At 42.2% G+C, this 20,504-nt stretch overlaps 1 protein-coding gene across 2 annotated transcripts in view; it reads right to left on the bottom strand.

The window, feature by feature from the left end:
* The window catches only part of VMP1 (vacuole membrane protein 1), a 188,373-nt gene that overhangs the window by 53,355 nt on the left and 114,514 nt on the right, over window positions 1-20,504 (bottom strand). For both annotated transcript variants that reach the window (XM_029611543.1, XM_029611542.1), the window contains 2 exons: window positions 11,919-11,999; window positions 153-269 (listed from right to left, as the gene is read on the bottom strand). In XM_029611543.1, the coding sequence (XP_029467403.1) occupies window positions 153-269; window positions 11,919-11,999 (198 nt within the window). The remainder of the gene's footprint in view (window positions 1-152; window positions 270-11,918; window positions 12,000-20,504) is intronic.

Here is a 20,504-nt window from a genome sequence, read left to right as displayed (position 1 = left end):
GGTTTCTCCCCCCCCCCCCCCCAGCCTACCGTCCAAACAAATTTCAAAGACAATAAATCTGTAGAGAGGAGTTTAAGGCTGGTTGAGTTGCACTGTACTACACATCTGGGGAGTGTTTTGCACAAAGGCTGAAGTTCTGAAAGCATACATGCCTGGATGTGCATCTTAACTATTGCTTTCCCGATGAGAGTTGCTCCAAAGAAAGTCCAAAAAGGAACCAGAAAATGTCCACATGTTATTCCCGCCAGATCAAAAAGAGGATTTGGAATCTGTGAAGGACAAAAGCGGCAGATGAATAATTTGAAAAATGACCTTTAAATCATGCTTGTAAAGAAAACAATTTCACTGCTCATTAGAAAAAGGCAAGCAAACTACTGCAAAAATATTAGAAAGAACTTTGGTATTACTATATGAACAACAGTTTTATATTATAATTGCAAACTTCAGATTCCAAAAACTGATCCTACATATACAGTATTGGCCACTTAAGTGCTAAAGTATACTGCTGACAAATTAAAAAAAAACAAAACAATTACATAGGCTTAGGGGGTTGAATACTTTCTCAAGAAAGTATTCAACCCCCTAAAAAGTCAGAAGCTGTGTGGATTACAAATGACACACAGATTGTTCCACACAGTATGTTTATTATAAACTAGTATGTTCTTAAAATAAATTATCAAAGTCACAATTCATTATTTCTTTGCATTTTTTGTAAAATAAAATTAAAAGCCGAAAAATGCTGCTTGCATTGTATTCTACTCCTTCAAACTAGGTAGAACCACCATTTCCTGCAATAACAGCTTTAAAGTCTGTTGGAGTAAGTTTCTACCAGCTTTGCACACTGTTTGGGAGTGATTTTTGCCCATTCTTACCGACAGATTTGCTCCAAGTTGTTCAGGTTGGTTGGACGACGCTTATGGACTGCAATTTTCAAATAGGGCCACAGATTCTCGATTGGATTGAGATCTGGACAGAGACTTGGCCATTGTAAAACATTCACCTTTTTGTTGTTCAACCTCTCCTGTGTTGCTTTGGCCTTGTGCTTGGGCTCATTGTCCTACTGAAAGGTGAACTTTCTCCCAAGTTTTAGTTTTTTTTAGCAGACTGAAGCAGGTTGTCTTGTAACTCCCTATATGTTGTACCACCCTCCATCCTTCAATTTTAACAAGATGCCCAGACCCCGCTGAGGAAAAGAATCCCCACAGCATGATGCTGCCACCCCCTTACTTTACTGTTGGGATGGTGTTTGCTGAGGAATGGCCACACATAGACTTTTGAATTTTTTCCAAAAACTCCATTTTTGTCTCATCATACCACAAAACCTTATCCCACATTTTAGCTGGGTCACTTTGATACTTTCTGGCAAACGCCAGATGTGTTTGGATAGGTTTTTTTTCTGTAATGGCTTCTTTCTAGCCATCCTCCCATGCAGGCAGTTGTATGCAGAGCTCTTGGATATGGCTGACTGGTGCACCTCCACTCCAGCCTCAGCCACTGAACTCTGTAGCTCTTTCAAAGTGATTATTGGCCTCTCTGTGGCTTCCCTCACAAGTCTCCTTTGTTGCTCTGATGCTGAGTTTTGAGGGATGACCTTGTCTAGGCAGTGTTAGGGTGGTATGATACATCTTCCATTTCTTGACAATTGATCCAACAGTGCTCACTGGGATATCCAAGCACTTGGATATTATTTTGTAGCCTTTTCCTATCTTGTGCATGCCTATAACCATCTTTAATTTTCTTAGAATGCTCTTTGGTCTTCATTTTCAAAGTTTTCTTTCTGATTCACAGTCTGACCAATGGTACTGGAAATTATTTTTATTTATTTATGCAATTTTTATATACCGTTGCACAGAACACATGTTTCTATCTCTATGGTTTACATAAAATCAAAAAATCATCATAAAAGTTAGAAAAAAATAGAGCAAAAAATACAATAAAATTCAATATAAAAAACCATCTAACTAAAAATGTCTACTTATTAAAACAGAGTAAAAGTATAAGTGCAGGTAAAAAGAATAAAAATAAGAATGTTCCCCTCTTTTACAGTTCTCCTGTTTCTCAGTTACCCTCTTTGGAATTGGTTCTATATGCTTGTTGAAAGTACCATGTTTTTAAATCCTTTTTGAATCTCTTCAGATTGTCTTGTACTCTAAGCTCTTGTGGCAGACTGTTCCAGAGTTTTTGCCCTGCGATTGAAATAGCCCGGTCTCTGACTTCACTAAGATGAGCAGATCTAACAGTGGGTACTGAGAGCAGCCCTTTATTAGCTGACCATAGGTCTCGCTGAGGTACATGTAGTTTAATAATTGAGGTCAACTAGTCTGTTTTGTCACCGTATACAATCTTGTAAACATACATAGTGTTTTATGCTTGATTCTATATTCAACTGGCAGCCAATGTAAAGACCTCAGGACTGGAGTAATATGATCCTTTTCTCTTATATTCGTTAGGATCCTCGCTGCAACGTTTTGAAGTACCTGCAGGGGCCGAATAGTTGTTTTTGGAAGGCCTAGCATAGTGGAGTTGCAATAATCAAGTCCTGCAAATAACATCACCAGTAAAACGTATTTAAAATTATTATATGAAAGGTTTCAGACGTTTCAACAACATCAGTTTACCAAATCCTTCTTTTACTTTTTTGGATATGTGAGCTTTAAAATTTAATTCATAATCTATAGAAAGTCCTAAATTCCTAGTTATATCCACTAACTTAAAACATGCTTTATTATCAAGGGTGATGACTTTCTTTTCTAAATTGACGTTTTTCCTATCTAAAAACATAAAAACAGATTTATCTAGGTTTAAAATCAGCTTCATTTGCACAAGAAGTTGGCAAATAATTTTTAAATACATTTCAACTATCCTGAAAGTGTACTCAATATTGTTTTCTATAGGAAATAACAGCTGAATATCATCCGCATAGATGTAATAGGTTAAGCCAAGACCGGTTAGCAAATGACACAACGTAAATTAGAGGGACTCAGAAAAGCTGACCTTTAATGATTAACAGGTAGAGGCCAAAGTCAATTGTTAGGGCAATATCTTTCATCTGGATAAACTTCTATGTAATTGTCATTTGTAATCCACACTGATCTGCTGACTTTTTTTTTGGGGGGGGGGGGGGGGGATATTTCTGCAAGCCATTGTATATACTCTATCTTATAGTAAAAATATATATACAGTGGACCCCTGACTTACGAATTCAATTCGTTCCAGAGGGCTGGTTGTAACTCAAGTTGGTTGTAAGTCAAGACTAATTTTTTCCATAGGAAATAATGGAAATACCCATAATGCGTTCCAAACCTCCCAAAAGCACCCCGTACCTAACCATTTCTATAATAAAAAATGATTGAATGTCTAATAACATGGGCAGCTTGCACTTCCGTGTCTGTCCCCCCGCCTCCCCCGTCCGTTTTACCGGACAACCAATATATTACACAAACTCCGTTTTGGTGAAAACAAGGCCGCAGCATTTATTAATTTCATTAACACAATTAACATATTATAATTTCCGGCACCCGAGCCATCAGTGTTCACCGATCCGTCATCCGGGCTTCCAAACAGGCGTCCGCCGTGTTAAGCCAGTCCGCCACCATCTTTGGCCCCCCGCCGTTCCATAGCCAGGGGGCCATTCCTCCGGGCTGCCCACGCCCAACACACGCCCCTTTTCTTTCCCGAGGACTTCCGGTCCGCCCCGACCTGTCCTCGAAGTCCCCCTCCACCTTCCGGCTCGGGTACCCCCGCCACTGCTGCGACTAATGTCAAACATATACCACATTTTTAACCTCTACCTTGCGCCTACTGTGGTCCCTTCCCTCCTGCTAGTCTGGGTGGGTGGGTGGGGAAGATTGCGAGCGCTGTCCCGGCAAAAGACCGGGCTCAGCGCTCGCTGCCGCTTAAAGGGGGCCTCAGCCTCGCGATATCCGCGAGGCTGACGTCACCAGCGTGATGACGCGGCGGCCTCGCCGTGCCGTGCGCGTCATCACGCTCCTCCTCCGTCCCCAGGCCAGCCGATGCGGCGGCCTTGCTGCGCCGCGCTCGTCCGCCCCGTCCCGTGCCGCCCCCGCGCCTCCGCGCGGGCCCCCGGTCCCTGCAGGTAAGCGCCATCGGGAACGGGGGGAAAGAAGACAGTCGGGGGGGGGCCCTCCCCTCGGCAAGCGCCATGTTAAAGGGGGGGCCCTCCCCGCATGCCGCGACTCGGCCCCGACTAACATGGGCAGCTTGCACTTCCGTGTCTGTCCCCCCGCCTCCCCCGTCCGTTTTACCGGACAACCAATATATTACACAAACTCCGTTTTGGTGAAAACAAGGCCGCAGCATTTATTAATTTCATTAACACAATTAACATATTATAATTTCCGGCACCCGAGCCATCAGTGTTCACCGATCCGTCATCCGGGCTTCCAAACAGGCGTCCGCCGTGTTAAGCCAGTCCGCCACCATCTTTGGCCCCCCGCCGTTCCATAGCCAGGGGGCTATTCCTCCGGGCTGCCCACGCCCAACACACGCCCCTTTTCTTTCCCGAGGACTTCCGGTCCGCCCCGACCTGTCCTCGAAGTCCCCCTCCACCTTCCGGCTCGGGTACCCCCGCCACCAGCCCGGGACAGTGCCAACTTGTCCCGGGCCCCCCCCATTGCTGCGGCCCACCCAACCTCACCCTATCGTACCAAAACCCGCTCTAACGCTTCCTGTATGCCGTTATTAAGAATATCGTAGCCAATGTCGGACAAGTGTATCTGATCTGCCCGATATAAGCCTGCGCATGGCTCGTCCGCCCATTCGTGCCTAATCTGATGTATACCGTTTCGCTGAGCCCATAACCCTACCTGTCTATTAATTTTCTTTCTGCCCCTTCCCCATAGCTTGCTGCCCTGCCATTTTATCCTTGGTATGATGTCCGACCAGATGAGGATAGCTCCCGGTGCCATTTCTTTGATCGCTGCTAAATCCCCTTTTATCATGTCAATTAATTGCTTGGCTGTATGTGCCCCCATATCGTTTCCCCCTAGGTGGATGACTATCGCGTCTGGTTGACGCCACATTCCCAAGTTGCGATGCAGCTCTGTCAACAGCTGGGCCCACTTCATTCCTGACCTCCCCATCCATTTTAGCCTGACCCCTTTCGGGGCCAGGCCCAAATGTATGCCATATGTCCTTTCCTGCGCCCGCTTGGCTGCCCATCTCACGAAGGAGTGTCCCACTATCCATGCTACCTTCAACTGTCTCCATGTATCTGCGGGTGAAATTAACAGAATTAGTTCACTGATTCCACGGAATCTGGCCTCACGTATCTCTTAACTATTGCGGATTGCCATCGCCCAATTTTCCGAATGGTTTCAATCGGCAACCCTGCTTGCGCTGCGCTAGTCGCCACCCCCGATCCGGAACGAATGAGTTCCATATTCCCTTGGATCCAAACCTATGCGTTCCAATACCATGCGTAACACCGTTGTAAACTGATACTTGGTCAGCGGCACACCGTCCCCATGGACCAAAAAGTGGTCCCCCCCTTTGGGCCTGGCACGCACATAGTTTGTTATGTTCCTTACCGGACAGGTTACCTGTATCCCCGCCTTTACCAGTTGTATATCCACCCCTCGCGCCTTCTGATCGGTCTTGGATTTGTGTATCCGAAGCCTGATAAACCGTTCATGTACCTGTACGTTACTATATAATAGGCCGTTATTACCAGCATCCTTCTTGGATGGTGCTACCAGCTCGCTAACCCTTAAGGCGGCGAAGAACGCCGTACAGAAGGCCGCCCTAAACAATGCTGCCTCCAATGGCTCGTTGCACACCTGCTGAACCGCGTGCCACATTTTTACCAACACCTCGTGCGTTATGGGTCTCCTTTTATCCCCCTGCCATGCCACCCTCCCTCGCCCAGCCTGTCAATAACTTTTTCACTATGAAGAAACTGAGCGGGTCCCCTAAGCCCTGTGCCTTTGTAAAGAAGGCGAAACCCGCCAAATGGTTTATTGTGGCCCCTCTGGACCACCCTGACTCCTTTGCCCATGCTATGAATTGCACCACTTGTTCCGCCCTCACTACCCCTACCGTGCCACCTCGCCCTTGCAGAAACTCCTGCACCCTAGCGTAACCCCTGCAGTACGCTCTCCAGGTCGCCGGGGCCACCGACGCCCTAAGCAATCCCTGCCCGACCTTGCTCCAATTTGCCATAGGTGTCCGGTATTGGGACTCCCTCCGCCTCTGCCTCCGGCACCTGTTGGCGAAAAGATCCCACTTAGCCCTTGATAACGCATCGGCCACCTGATTCCGGACGCCGGGTACGTGCCTTGCCCTTAATGTGAGATTCAAATGCAAGCTCTGCAACACCACCTCCCTAAGCAACTCCGCCACGCGTGCGCAATGGGCTGTCTGTCTGTTGAGAACCGTCACTACTGCCATGTTATCGCACCAGAAAACTATACGTTTATTTTGCAATTTGTGCGCCCACACCGTGATTGCTACTAGTATGGGGAAGAGCTCCAGGAAAGTTATGTTTTTTACCAAACCCCCGTCCCTCCATCCCTGCGGCCATGGGGCTGCGCACCAAGCGCCCTGCCAGTACGCCCCGAAGCCCCAACCTCCGGACGCGTCCGTGAATATACCTAAGTCCTGATTTGAAACCGGCTCCTCCTGCCACATTGATACACCATTAAAACTGTCTAGAAAACGAAGCCACGTTGCAATTTCAGCCCTGATGGGTTGTGTTATTCTGATATGGTGGTGCGGGCGCCTTAATCCCTTCGTCGCGTCTGCTAACCGTCTCAGAAAAGCCCTCCCCATTGGTATGACTCGGGTCGCAAAATTTAGACTTCCGATTATGGATTGCATGTTGGTCAGGGTGATCTTTCTTGATGCCAATGTCTGTCGTAGCATGTTCCGTAGCTTGCGCACTTTCTCCATTGGTAATCTTGACGTCATAGCCTGCGTATCTATCTCTATGCCCAAGAATGACAAAGTGGTCGCTGGACCCTCCGTTTTTTCTTGTGCCAAAGGGACCCCGAAATCCCGGGCCATGTCCTGAAATGTTGCTAATAACTGTGCACAAGTGTTCCTATTGTCCGGTCCCACGAACAAAAAGTCGTCCAAGTAATGGACCACATTGTTGTTCCCTGCCCGCCTTTGTAGTGCCCAATGTAGGAATGTGCTGAACATTTCGAAATACGCACAAGATACGGAACACCCCATCGGCATACATTTGTCGAAATAATATCTACCGTTAAAGTGGAAACCCAGGAGTGGGAAGCTATCGGGATGAACGGGCAACAGCCGAAACGCGGACTTTATGTCTGCCTTGGCCATTAGCGCCCCTTGCCCGCATTGCCTTACCAATGCAATGGCTGCATCGAAAGATGCATACTGCACCTTACAGGCAGCCTCCGGCAGGTGATCATTAACCGAATCGCCTGGGGGATATGACAGATTCTGGATTAACTGAAATTCCCCTTGCTCTTTCTTAGGGACCACCGCCAAAGGCGAGAAAATCATCTCCCGGAAAGGCGGGTCCATGAATGGACCCGCCATTCGTCCCATCTCAATTTCTTTCATAACTTTCAACTGGACGATATCCGCATGCTTCCCTGCCGAAGCGGCATTTTCTAAGCTTGCGCTCCTGATGCGTCCCTGGAACGGTATCTTAAAGCCGTCACGAAAACCCTCCCTAAGCCTGGCAGCCTCCTCCCGCCTGGGGTATGCTGCCAGCCATTCTTCCATAATTGCCAATTTTACTGGTGAAAACGCCTTCTCCGAAAACTCATTGCTTTCCTCCTCCGCCGACACTCCCGGCCGGCCATTGACCCTTCCTATTGCATTTGCTCGCCGGGTGTGGTGCTGCGCAGAGGGAACATATGTGCTTAAATTTACATTCGTGGAAGGTACATCCCGCCTTGTTAAACCTCCAACACACTTTCCCATTTCCGCCTTCCCCCCATGCCTTGGCTATTCCCGCCTTCGCCCCCTGCATTACTCCCCGGCGTTGCCGTCCCATTGCCCATCTTTCCCGCTGTGTGTGGTCCTCCTATATCTAGTACCTTACTGGTCATCTGCCGTAACCAGAGTCCCACGTCCTGTGTTCCCCATGACAAGCTCCTATTTCCCTCCATTTTATCTCTAAACTGCTCGTCGTAGTTAAGCCAGCACCAACCTTGATACTCCTTGTGAGCCTCGAGTATCGTATCTGCGTAGCTCAGCATAGGTGCATACTGGGACGGATCCTCCTTACCTATGACGCTAACCAGAAACACCAATAATTTCCTAGTGTACTCACCAAAAAGTTATAAATGTGCCTAGCCTACCAGAAACAACAATTCAAGTTTATTTATTTATTTAAAAGTTGACAATCATTGTAGACATCCCACCTACCAAGACCAAAAAAATGCGACTGGCAGTAACAAGGGAAGCAATCAGTGAAAAAAACCAAAAAAACAACACACATGCGGCACGAGCGGCATTTGGGTCGTAACTCGAAATCTGGTCGTAACTCAAAACTGGACAACTTGGTCGTAACCCAAGTTGTTCGTAAGTCAAGCGGTTCGTAACTCAAGGGCCCACTGTATACATATATGAGAAAGTTAACCAGCACAGCAATTCAATCAGTTTCTTTCCCTGTAAGTCTTCTTCCTGTATTTGTAACATAATATTTAAAATAAATATCAAACATTTTCATGTCATCCCTTATTTTTATAGTATTTAAGCATTAGCTTTATGATGTGCATGGTCTTCATCTAAACAAGAAAATATGCATTCTTTCCTGATGCAAACTATCTTACAATTAGAATACTGGAGACATTTCTGAGTGATAAAACTGTTCTGAATGAAAATCCAACTTAGTATTATCTGAGGAGTTGACTAATAAGATTGTAATTTTCTGCTGCTCTTTCTTATATTTATTTGTATAAGTGAATAGATGTTTATATATATTACATATGTATATTTGCATAGACACTTTTTTTCCTTTTTCTCCCCCTAGATTATATGCATTAGTATTGCAGATATATTTTTTCTTTTTGTATTTAGAATTTTTTTTTGGAATAGTGAATTCTTTTGCTGCATTACTTGATTGCCTTATTAAAATGTATGTACATTTAAAAAAAATAAAGAGAAAATTAAAAATAGAAAGAATACTGAATAAGTTTTTAAAAATGAAAATTAAGATTTTTCCTTTATAAATTCAGTATGAACTAAAGAGTCAATTCCGTTCTTAAAAAGCTATAAAATACAAGTTTTGCAATTGTCTGGTTTCTGGACAATCCAGAGTTTTATTTCTAGGGTTTATATATGAACCAGACTGCCAGAAGAATTAATTTAATCCTATTTTCCACCTATGAAAAAGACAGCAAGTTAGAATGGGTTACTTAATGAATCACCTGAGAGCCAGACTATTAAAGGATGTATTACGATGAATGGCAACATGTCAGAACATGCTGTGTCCATTTATACAAATACAAGCCGTTAAGCCCGTTAAAACGGGCTACATCCCTCTGTCTCTCACCTCCCCCTCATTCTCTCTCCCCTACCTCCCTCATTCTCTCTCCCCTACCTCCCTCCCACCCACTCACCCACTCCTCCCCAGCCTCCCTCTCCTCTCACTCAGTCCCTCCCTCCCACTCAGTCTCACTCACTCCCTCCCCCTCTCTCCCTCTCACTCACACTCAGTCCCACTCACTCTCCCTCAGTCCCACTCCCTCCCTCCCTCTCCCTCAGTCCCACTCACTCCCTCCCTCTCCCTCAGTCCCGCTCACTCCCCCTCACTCAGTCCCTCCCCTTCACTCCCTCCCCCTCACTCAATCCCTCCCCCTCACTCAGTCACTCCCTCTCACTCAGTCACTCCCTCCCACTCTCTCTCTTCGTCCCTCCCACTTAGTCCGTCCCTCCCTCCCTCCCTCTCTCTCTCTCCTCCCTCCCTCGCTACTGGCCGCTGCCGCTACCGCCGCCGCCCGCCACCGCCGCCCGCTACCGCCGCCCGCCGCTACCGCCTCCGCTGCCGCCCGCTACCGCCGCCGCCGCCCGCCCCCGCTGCCGCCACCGCCCGCTACCGCCGCTACCGCCCGCTGCCGCTGCTACCACCGCTGCCGCCATGTTTTTTGGGTTTTTTTGACGCTGCCTAAGACTGACGTGCTCGCCCGCACATGCGCAGTAGAGCTGCTCTCTACTGCGCATTTGCGGGCACGTCGGTCAAGCTTCATTTATCTAGTTAGATAATTTGCTACTGGAGCACCTGACCAGATGAAAGGTGTGATAAAATAAATAAATCTGCAAATGATCTTTGGCAATTACACAAAGACATTTCTATCAGACAGCTACTGAGTCAAGTATGTAAAAAAAAAAAAAAGAACAAAGCAGTTGGTTAGACAGAACATCATTAGGGAAGCAAATTGTTTTAAGATAAGCTTTGGGCCCAGGTAACTACTGACATTTTTCTGCAGCATGTTGAGATCCTGTTTGGATGAAAGGTGCCTGGTAAAGACAACATCACAATGATGATGAAGGCTCATATGGAAAGGACTGAAACGAGGAAATGGAAATAGCTGACAGCACTATCTCAGTGCACCCTGGATGACTGGAATTCTGATGAGTTTTGAAATCCACTGACTCACAAATAAAAAAGCCCAGTACTCTGTTTACTAGACTGCTGTGTCAGGTTATGTACCACCACATCTTTGCTCCTGAAATAACCATCCATGTACTCACTGTTCCCCCAACCAGCTACAGACTGATATACAACCGTTGGGTGGGAGAGAGACTTCAGCAATAAACTCAGCTTCAAAACCATGACAATTTCTTTTCAGAGAAAATGAAGCTGCTAGTCACATTTGAGAAGCCATTAGCATAAAGGATGAACACTTAGAGCCAGGTCTCAGCTTTGGCTTCAGTTACACAATTCTACTTTCTGGAGGTAATGATAGCCAAAGGCGAAAGACGACTTAATTTGTTTAAAAAAAAAAATGACATTTACATTTCACAGCTACATGCTGTTTAGATTTATCATGTCTAATGTTGGTTATCATTCATACTTGGAATGTTTTCTGTATGTATCACACCCTTTAGTGTACTTAGGTAACATTAATGTTCCTAAGATATACCTAAAACACTTTCATGACCCAAGAAGGGCTACATCAAGCATTTCTTGCATTAGATACTCTGTATTAAGTTACATTGTGATAGCTCAGTCTCTACAGCACACTCCAATCCATGTACAAATTCAATGCACAAAGTAACGTTTACAGTACTAGTTTGTAAAAGGAAAAAGGTTTCTGGTAAGAATTTTTTTTTTCAAATAAAAAGATGGATTTTAACCATCCAAGTGGCAAGTTGTTTTTCCCTTTTGAGAAGCAGTGCAGTGATAAAACATGAACAATTATGAATAACCAGACACAGCATAGCACAGATGCCCAGTTCACTGTAGACAGACGAGAGGAATACATTCCACGCAAGGGAACTCTTGTTTTACAAACATTCTTCTTAGGAGAAACTTTTTGAAAAGCCCAATTGTGTTTCTTTAACTTGAAATAAAACCTCTTATAAGAGCATTCAGCTAGTGAAAGAGGTTCATTTTAAAGCCTCAGTATTGAGCAGCCTATGGAACAGATTCCAGCTGTCAGTTCTTCCCTATGATGTCCTTCATAAGATAAACTCTGCATAGATGGAATATAATTTATGGTTCGTAAAAGATGACAATATATAACCTTTACATTTAAAAACTGTCTTTTTGGGGTGGGAGGAGGGTATGTGATTTAATTTGGGTTTTAAAAACAAAAAAACCCCCAAAACTCTGAAAAACCCTTTTTAAAATGGTACAATGCCAGTGCTTCAACTACTGTCTACATGTTCCCAGAAAGAAAGAAAGCACAGAATCAAATCTAGCAACGCAGTACGTCAGGGTGCATATTCATTTTGTTAAATTGTGAACTTACAGAAGCACAGGCCAAAATCCCAAAAAATCCAACCTTCTGCACCAGGTTCTGTACGGCCAGCTTAGCTCGGGAGGCATAGTCCTGGATTGAAAAAGAAAGGGGATTAGTTGCACTTACAGCAACTTAAGACAAGACACAGCAGAAAGTGTGTTATCTTTAAGAGAAAGTCCTGAAAACAAGAATATAAATTCAACGAATCAATGAAACTCTTAGAATATTTCTGAAATTAATTCTAAACGTTCCCTACAAATCATTTTCTCTTTTCCTATTACTGTTCACTGTTTCTATAGCACTATCACATATACATAGGCCTGTTCAACTTTGGGTTAATATTCTGTGTATTTTCTTTTGGTAGACCTCCTATTGCTAAGATTTTGCTTTTAAACAAGGATAAGTATCAACGCTGCTGAAATTGGTAGACTGGTGACGGTAAAATGACTTTAAAATATATATAACAAAATATGAACTGGTTATTGTTCTTATAATTGCAATATTGAATTGTTTTGTCTACATCTTGAAAGTCAGAGGCTTTGTCAGTTGTATGTTTGCATCGAGTTCTTAATTTCAACATCCCAGACTAATAACTGATGCATAAGAACATTGGAATTGCCATACTGGGAAAGACTGAGGGTCCAGTAAGCCCAGTATCCTGTTTCCAACAGTGGCCAATCCAGGTCACAAGTTCCTGGAAGATTCCAAAAGGTAGATAGATTCCATGCTGCTAATACCCAGGGATAAGTAGAGGCTTTCCCCAAGTCTACTTGCTTAATAACAGTTTATGGATTTCTCTTCCAGAAACTTGTCTAAACATTTTTTTAAACCCAGATACGCTAACTGCCTTTACCTCATCATTTGGTAATGAATTTGAGAGCTTAATTGTGTGTTGAATGAAAACTAAGGGCCGGATTTTAAAAGCTCTACGCACGCCGGGCCTATTTTAAAAGGCCCGGCCACACGTGTAAGTCCTGGGGCTTAGAGAAAGGGGCAAGGCAGGGGCGGGGCTAGAGGCCCCTGGCACAACAGCCATTTGCCACTGTGTCGGAGGATTGTGTGCTGGCAGGCTGCCGGCAGGCTCAAAGGGTGAGACAAGGGGGGGGGGGGGTTAGGATAGGGCTAGGGGGCAGGAAGGTTAGGGGAAGGGGTAGGAAGGATAGATTAGGGGGTAGGGAACGGGGGAAGGCCGCGGGCCTCAGCGTGCGCAAGTTGCACTAATGTGCACCCCCTTTCGCATGCCGACCCCCAATTTTATAACACGTGCACACATGTTATAAAAATCGGGCATCCATGTGCGTGCAACCTTTTAAAATATACCCCTAACGTTCTCAGATTTGTTTTAAATGTGCTACTTACTAACTTCATCGAGTGTGCCCTATTTGTATTTTTGGAAAGAATATAAAACTGGATTTACATTTAACAGTTCTATTTCACTCATGATTTTATAGACTTCTATTATATTCCCTCTCAGCTGTCTCTTCAAGCTGAAAAGTCCTGAACTCTTTAGCCTTTCCTCATAGGGGAGCTGTTCCATCTCCTTTATAATTTTGGTCATTTTGTACCTTTTCGAGTTCAACTATATCTTTTTTGAGATGCAGCAATCAGAACCATACACAGTATTCTAGGTGCGGTCTCACCATGGAGTGATACAGAGGTATTATGACATTCTCTGTTTTATTCACCATTCCTTTCCTAATAATTCCTAACACCGTTTGCTTTTTTGACCGCTGCAACACACTGAGCTGAGGAATTTGAAGCATTGTCCATGACGACGCCCAGATCCTTTTCCTGGGTGGTAATTCTTAATATGGAAACTTGCAGCATGTAGCTACAGTATGGATTACTTTATCCTGTGTGCATCACTTTGCACTTGTCCACATTAAATTTCATTTGTCATTTGCATGCCCAGTCTCTCAGTCTAGCAAGGTCCTCCTGCAATTTCTTACAATCCACCTGTGATTTAATAACTTGGAATATTTTATTTTTTTTTAAATTTAATTTTTATTGAAATTTCACATTATTTAAACAGAAAATAAGATAGTACATTCTTATTAGGAATAACAAATTATAATAATCAAATTACCTTATTTATCATTAAAAGAAATCTAATAAGGAACAAGACGTGATAACAACAGGGTTCAAACTTACAAGAAAAATTGGAGCTCACAAAGGAAAATAATTGTACAACAAACACTTGATGCTATCAATCCCTTATATAATTCCTACCCCCTATTGCACAGATTCTTAAGAGTGTGTGTCCAAATATGTTCGTAGTTGTTCGGGGAAAGTAAAGATATATCTGTTATTTTGGTGTCTTATTAGACACCTACAGGGATATCTCAGTTGAAACTGTGCCCCCCTAGACAGTACCTCGGATCGCATCTCTATAAACTTTTTTCGTCTCAGCTGTGTTAGACGAGCTATGTCTGGGAATATCCTAATAGACTGCCCATAAAAAATGGACTTCTGTTGCTTAAAGTGCATTTTTAACACAGTATCCCTATCTGATTGTGATATAAATTGGACAAGCAGTATAGCTGTGGTATTAATTCTAGACTCAAAAGATTTTTCAAGAAAATCAGTTAAGTTTAATTCCTCAGGAGTCTCACCATTCTTTTCCTTATTCTCACCCTCTGTTTGTGGTATGTAATATAATTTACTTAATTTGGGTAAATTTTCTTCAGAATACTTCAGGATATTCTTCAGATAACTATAAAATAAAGCCAAAGGTGTTATTAAGTGACTTTTTGGGAAGTTCAATACTCTTAAATTACACTTCTTCATCTGATTCTCTAATATCTCTATTTTACTTTCATGTTCTTCTTCAGACTTAATTAAATTAAACTGAATTTTTTGAACATCCCCTAGTTGTTTATCCATTTTATTAACACTTTCCTCTATTTGATCTACTTTTTCCTGAATTTGATTATTTTGTTTAAAAGCTTCCTGAACTGTGTTTGCCAATTTATTTATCGAAATTTGCATTTTAAGCATCATAGATCCCAATTCATCTATTGAATATTTTTTTGGAACAATAACAGTAACATTCTCATTACTATCTGTACATAAATGAGCAACACTTCCTCTTTTCTGTTGCAATGGTCCTCCCTTTTCTTCTGCACTAATTGATGAAGTTTCTTTAAATTCTTTTGGGATATGATCTTCTATATCCCCCACAACTATAGGTCTCTTATCAGTATCTCCCTGAAAGAGAGAATCTTGTAAAGAAAAATTCAAGTCCGCCTCAAATTCTGCAGATGGAGGAGCCGGCTTCTCCGGGGCACCCGGGGTTAATGATGTCTCAAATGCCACGTTATCCTCGACCTGCTCCTTGGTTGGACTACTAGCGGCCCTACCGGGTGTAATAGTGGGGTTGATGTGAAAACAGTCTGTGATTGTAGACTGAAGCATATTACTAGCATTTATTGAAGAGGTAGAATCTCTCATCCTTGCTTTCCTCTTGGTATGAGGCATAGCAATTCAGAGAATTAGTCTCTAAATCACAGAAGATTTTAATCTGCTTCCACTTAGCAGCAAGTTTACTCACTGTTTGTTCACCTGTGTTCTCAAGCCGGCCGCATCAACTGGAAAATTTTCTGGCTCCAAACCGGGCTAAGCCGGGCGAAGTCGCGCGCCCCTTGACCTGCGCGCGGCTTAACCATCGCGCCGGCGTAGGCTAGATTTTATTTGCCTACCCGGCTCCTCCTCCACGTCGCGGCGTCCTCAGTCTGCCCAGAGATTGGTCAGCAAGTATTGGAGGTAATTTCAAGCTGGGCTCTCACAGCCGGGAACCCCAAACGAGGAAAATACTGCGGCAGTGTCCCGCCGGCGTAGGCTAGATTTTATTTGCCTACCCGGCTCCTCCTCCACGTCGCGGCGTCCTCAGTCTGCCCAGAGATAGGTCAGCAAGTATTGGAGGTAATTTCAAGCTGGGCTCTCACAGCCGGGAACCCCAAACGAGGAAAATACTGCGGCCATATTTTTTTTTTTTTTTAATCATTTAAATATTTATTGAACAGACAGAGTACTTGGAGTAATTCTGTGTCATCTGCAAATTTGATCACCTAACTCGTTTTCCCCTTTTCCAGATTGTTTAAAAATATATTAAAAAGCCCCAGTCCCCTACTGTATATTCACTGTACCTGCCTGGTGGATTCAGAAATATAGCTACCGGGCCATGGGTGTATATTATCTTTAAAATCTTTAATAAACAGATTTAAACATAAAAAGCACCAGGCACATTACAGATCCCTGAAGTTTTTCACTATTTACCTCTCTGCACTGAGAAAACTGACCATGCCTATCTTTTAACCAGTTTGCAAGCCACAATAGGTCATCGCCTCCTATCCCATGACTTTTTAATTTTCTCAGGAGTTTCTCATGGGGGACTTTGTCAAATGCCTTCTGAAAATCCAAATACAGTATATATTCACTGGCTCATTATAATTCACATGTTTAATAACCCCTTGAAAAATGCAGCAGATTTGAGAGGCAAGTCTTCCCTGGTGTAAATCCAAGCTGGCTGTGACCCATTAAACCAGGTCTTTCTATATGTTCTGTGATTTTGTTCTTTAGAATTGTTTCCACGATTTTTCCTGGCACTGAAGTCTGACTCTTGGATCTATAGATTTTCCCCATCACCCCAGAACCCTTTTTAAAGACGGCATTACATTGGCCCCCTCCAATCTTCAGATACAATACATAATTTTAATGATAAGTTACAGATTTTTAATAGACATACAATTTCATTTTTTAGTTCTTTCAGAACCCTGAGTTGTAAACCATCTGGGCCATCATCGTTCACCTGATCATTTTGGCCAGGCAGCCGGTAGCATACCCCACAGTCATACTCTTCCCCATCACACATGGAATTTCCACCCATAAAGATTCTACCGTGCATTTAGTCTCCTGCAGGATCTTTCTCCTGTTGGACTCTTATGCCATCCTAACAATATTCCACACCCCAACCAAACTGATCTACTTTCTCACTGCGATATAGTTTATATCCTGGTATAACACTATCCCATTGGTTATCCTCCTCCCGTCCGATCTCCGAGTTGCCAATTATGTCTACCTCTCCATTCAGTGCTATACACTCTAACGCTCCCATCTTACTTTTTAGACTTCTGGCATTAGCATACCATCATTTCAACTTTTCTAGCACTTAGAGATAATTTGGAATCTTTTAACTCAATCCTTAGGCATGTGGGCTACTTTTGCTTTTATGGGAACCTCTATCAGGATGCCCTGACTCCCCTGTTTCTTTACTAGCCTTGGAAGATACCTCCCTTCCCAGCGACTGTAGGCTTTCCCCTTTTTAAAGATTAGCACCAGCAGCCTGGATTCACCCTGGTTAAGGTGGAGCTCATCCTTTCGGAATAGGCTCCCTATTCCCCAAAATGTTGCCGGTTCTTAACAAAACTAAAGCCCTCTTCCCTGCACCATAGTCTTATCCCCACACTGAGACTCCGCTGCTCTGCCTGCCTCTGCCTTATCATACCTTACAAAAAAAAAAAAAAAAAGACTGACAACTGTATTTTTACAAGTCTACATAAAAAAAATCTCACTTTTTCAAGCAAGAACTTTACTCATTTTATCCTTATTCAAAACTTACTGAAACAAAAATGGTAACAAGCAAAACTGCAGAAATCTATTCAATATCTACAACACCAAATGCATTATTCTATTTGGAATTTATAAATAGTTTAATGTAATATTTTGTACTTTGCCAGAAAGCATTTGCATTAACACAGGTCATTTAGCAGCTTTTCTGTGCACATTTGCAAACTGTAAGTCTGTCATTGTAAATTCAAAGTGCACCACTGTAGTCCTAAATATATAAATATTAATTGTTTTATAAGTTGAAGTAAGGACAGTTTTTCAGAAATAGCTACTTTATTTACCATACATTTAAGAAGAATTTGTTACACAATATATCCAAAAAATATTAAAATTTGACTTGTTCCTTTACTACTGGACTAAATTCCCTAATTCTGAGAAAGATGTCAAACTAATGTTTGCTCTAAGATGACAACGTTTTGAAAGAGGATTTCAACCTATGATTTATTTTTCCTCTTTTTTCCAAGGTCTGTGTTAAGTACATTATTCAGTGTCTATAAGTTAAATGACAGATTTTTGCACTAACAAAATTATAATAGGAAAAAAAAACGTGTTAAAATGTATCCCAACTTTAATTAGATAAATTCCGATATCTAGAAAGAATAAAGACTCGGAAAAATTATCTGAGGTCATTTAAAAACCTCCTGTACCTGAATGAAATCCACTCTGAATATAAGTCTGGGGTTTGAATATAAATCAAACCCAATAAATAAGTCAATTAAAATCATGTGACATATTTCCAGTTGACAGTATATTGCTAAACGCTGACACATTTAGCTCCTATTGCAATGGTTAAACTTCTGCAAATTATTTTCACTCTTATTAGATGTGCTAATTAGTAAACAGCCACTTTGCCTCACCTCCCATCTTCTCTCAAAAAAGGTCCACCATAAGTGTTTCAAGAGAGGAGGAAATTTACTGAAGGCCGAGATGTTTTTATATCCTTCAGCTCTTCTTAATGGTAATTGAACTGGACTTAAATACTATTAGGCTCTCTACCCTTTGCACATAGATCCCAAAGCGGATAAGTTATAGTAGTGCTCTCTGGGACAGGCGTGTACTTCATAAAATATCACCAGGAATGGCTTTTTAATTTGTCTAGGAGAGACTTGGGTATCATTTATGGTAGCTTACTTTCTTTCACACTGGATCCCAAAGTGCCTTGAAAGAATAAAACCATTTTTTCGTACACATAATATACAAGTCGTTTAACTAATGACCTATATGCAAATTATATGCCTATCCCTCATACGAAAGCATTTCCTCCATTTTGTGCCTTCATTTCAAAGGATTTGGTTTTAGATCATTTTCAGGGCTTGTAACCCCACTTTAAGTATAGAAACAGCCAGAGGACAGCAGCAGAACACAGGAATTTTACAGACACAGTCCGTAACTACAACTCTTACAATATTAGACTCTATCAGTATCAGCAAAAAAATGACCTGAAAACTATATAAACATTTTTAGGGCTTGCAAAATATATTTTGTTTTCTGTATTTATAGCTTTCCTTTAATAGCAAAATTAAAAGTACCCATCTACAGCAAAATAAATACAATTATGTTGCCAACCAGAGAAGCTTCAGTCACTAGGAGATTGTTTCATTCCTTTTTTCAACTGTCAACCCCACAAGTAAATGGCAAGCGATAGGTAATAGCTGAATAACCCAATCTCTCACTATACATCTATACCGAAAAAACGACCCTGATCTGAAGCCAGAGATCCTCTTGAATAAAAACAAGCTATAATGGAGTACAATTTTATTTTAAAGGAAAGGTAATATAATTAGTAGAATTCTGAAAAAACAGTGTGTTTTGAAAATATTTACATTACTGCCTTACCCAAAAAAAAAAAAAATTTAGTGCTTTCTTCACTTAGCATTCTATATTGTTTAAATATTTTTGCTTTTATGAAAATAAGCTAATTGTAAGTTAGATGAGAATTTGAGGAAAAAGTTCAACTGGTGCCTACACATACCAGCTAGGTATGCAGTAGAAAAGTGAACAAATACAATTATAGCAAACACAGCAATTAAAGGACCTTGCTGACATTAAAATGGGAATGAGCAGATTAGAAGGATACACCAGGATGCTTTCTTTGCACAAACTGATTTCTGTTTGCTCATGCAGTGCCACAAGCTGGACCAGATTTACATTTTAGGGGAGGGGGGAAAGCCTGCAAGCCAGTTTGCTAACACAATTTGTTAATGGCACAGCCGTGCAAGGAAACTCTTCTACAAGAAATCCTGGGAGACTTTCAACCAAAAGTACTACATTTAAGAATGGGACAAAATTCTGCAGTGGTCTTTGCTGGAATTTTTTTTTTCTCCTTTTCAAAAGTTGCAGAAAACCAAATTTCTGGACAAAACAAAAAACAAAAACAACCTTTCAAAACAGTGCAAGCAAACGGACTTATAGGATTTTACTTGCTCTATTTGTGCCCAAAGGTTGTCAGGCAGGCCCTATGCACAATCTCAAGAAATCAGTTAAAGGTTAAAAAGGGCGGGATACAGATCAAGTATCTTATCAGATAGAGATTTAAGAAAGCCTTTTCTAAAGCTTTACAAATCCCGTTTGTAGCCCAGAAAAAAGTCAGCCCCATCAAATGTTTGCAGGAAGGACATTGGAGCATGGAGCAAAGCAGAAATTAACATTTTAACTAAACTGCAGCTACCTCAAAACTGGAATTTAAATACATTTTTTTCAAATTGAAATATGGACATTAAGAGGTAAAATTTGAAAGTTCAATAACAGTTGCCAAGCACAAATATTGGCTATTAGTTTGCAACCATAAAAAAAGATTAAAAAAAAAAAATAAAGATAAAAAGGGGACAATTTAAAGTTTAAAAATAAAAATGAAGCTTCATGACTGGTTCATATTATTTCTGTACTTGCCTGTGAAAACATTATAAAACCTGTAATCAGCCCAGCTTCAAGATTTCAATTAGCAAAATGCAGTGAAAAGTTACTGTCCGT

The sequence above is a fragment of the Rhinatrema bivittatum genome, chromosome 8 (assembly GCF_901001135.1).
Source record: "Rhinatrema bivittatum chromosome 8, aRhiBiv1.1, whole genome shotgun sequence".
Lineage (NCBI taxonomy): Eukaryota > Metazoa > Chordata > Amphibia > Gymnophiona > Rhinatrematidae > Rhinatrema > Rhinatrema bivittatum.
This window is presented reverse-complemented; position numbering and strand designations above follow the sequence as displayed.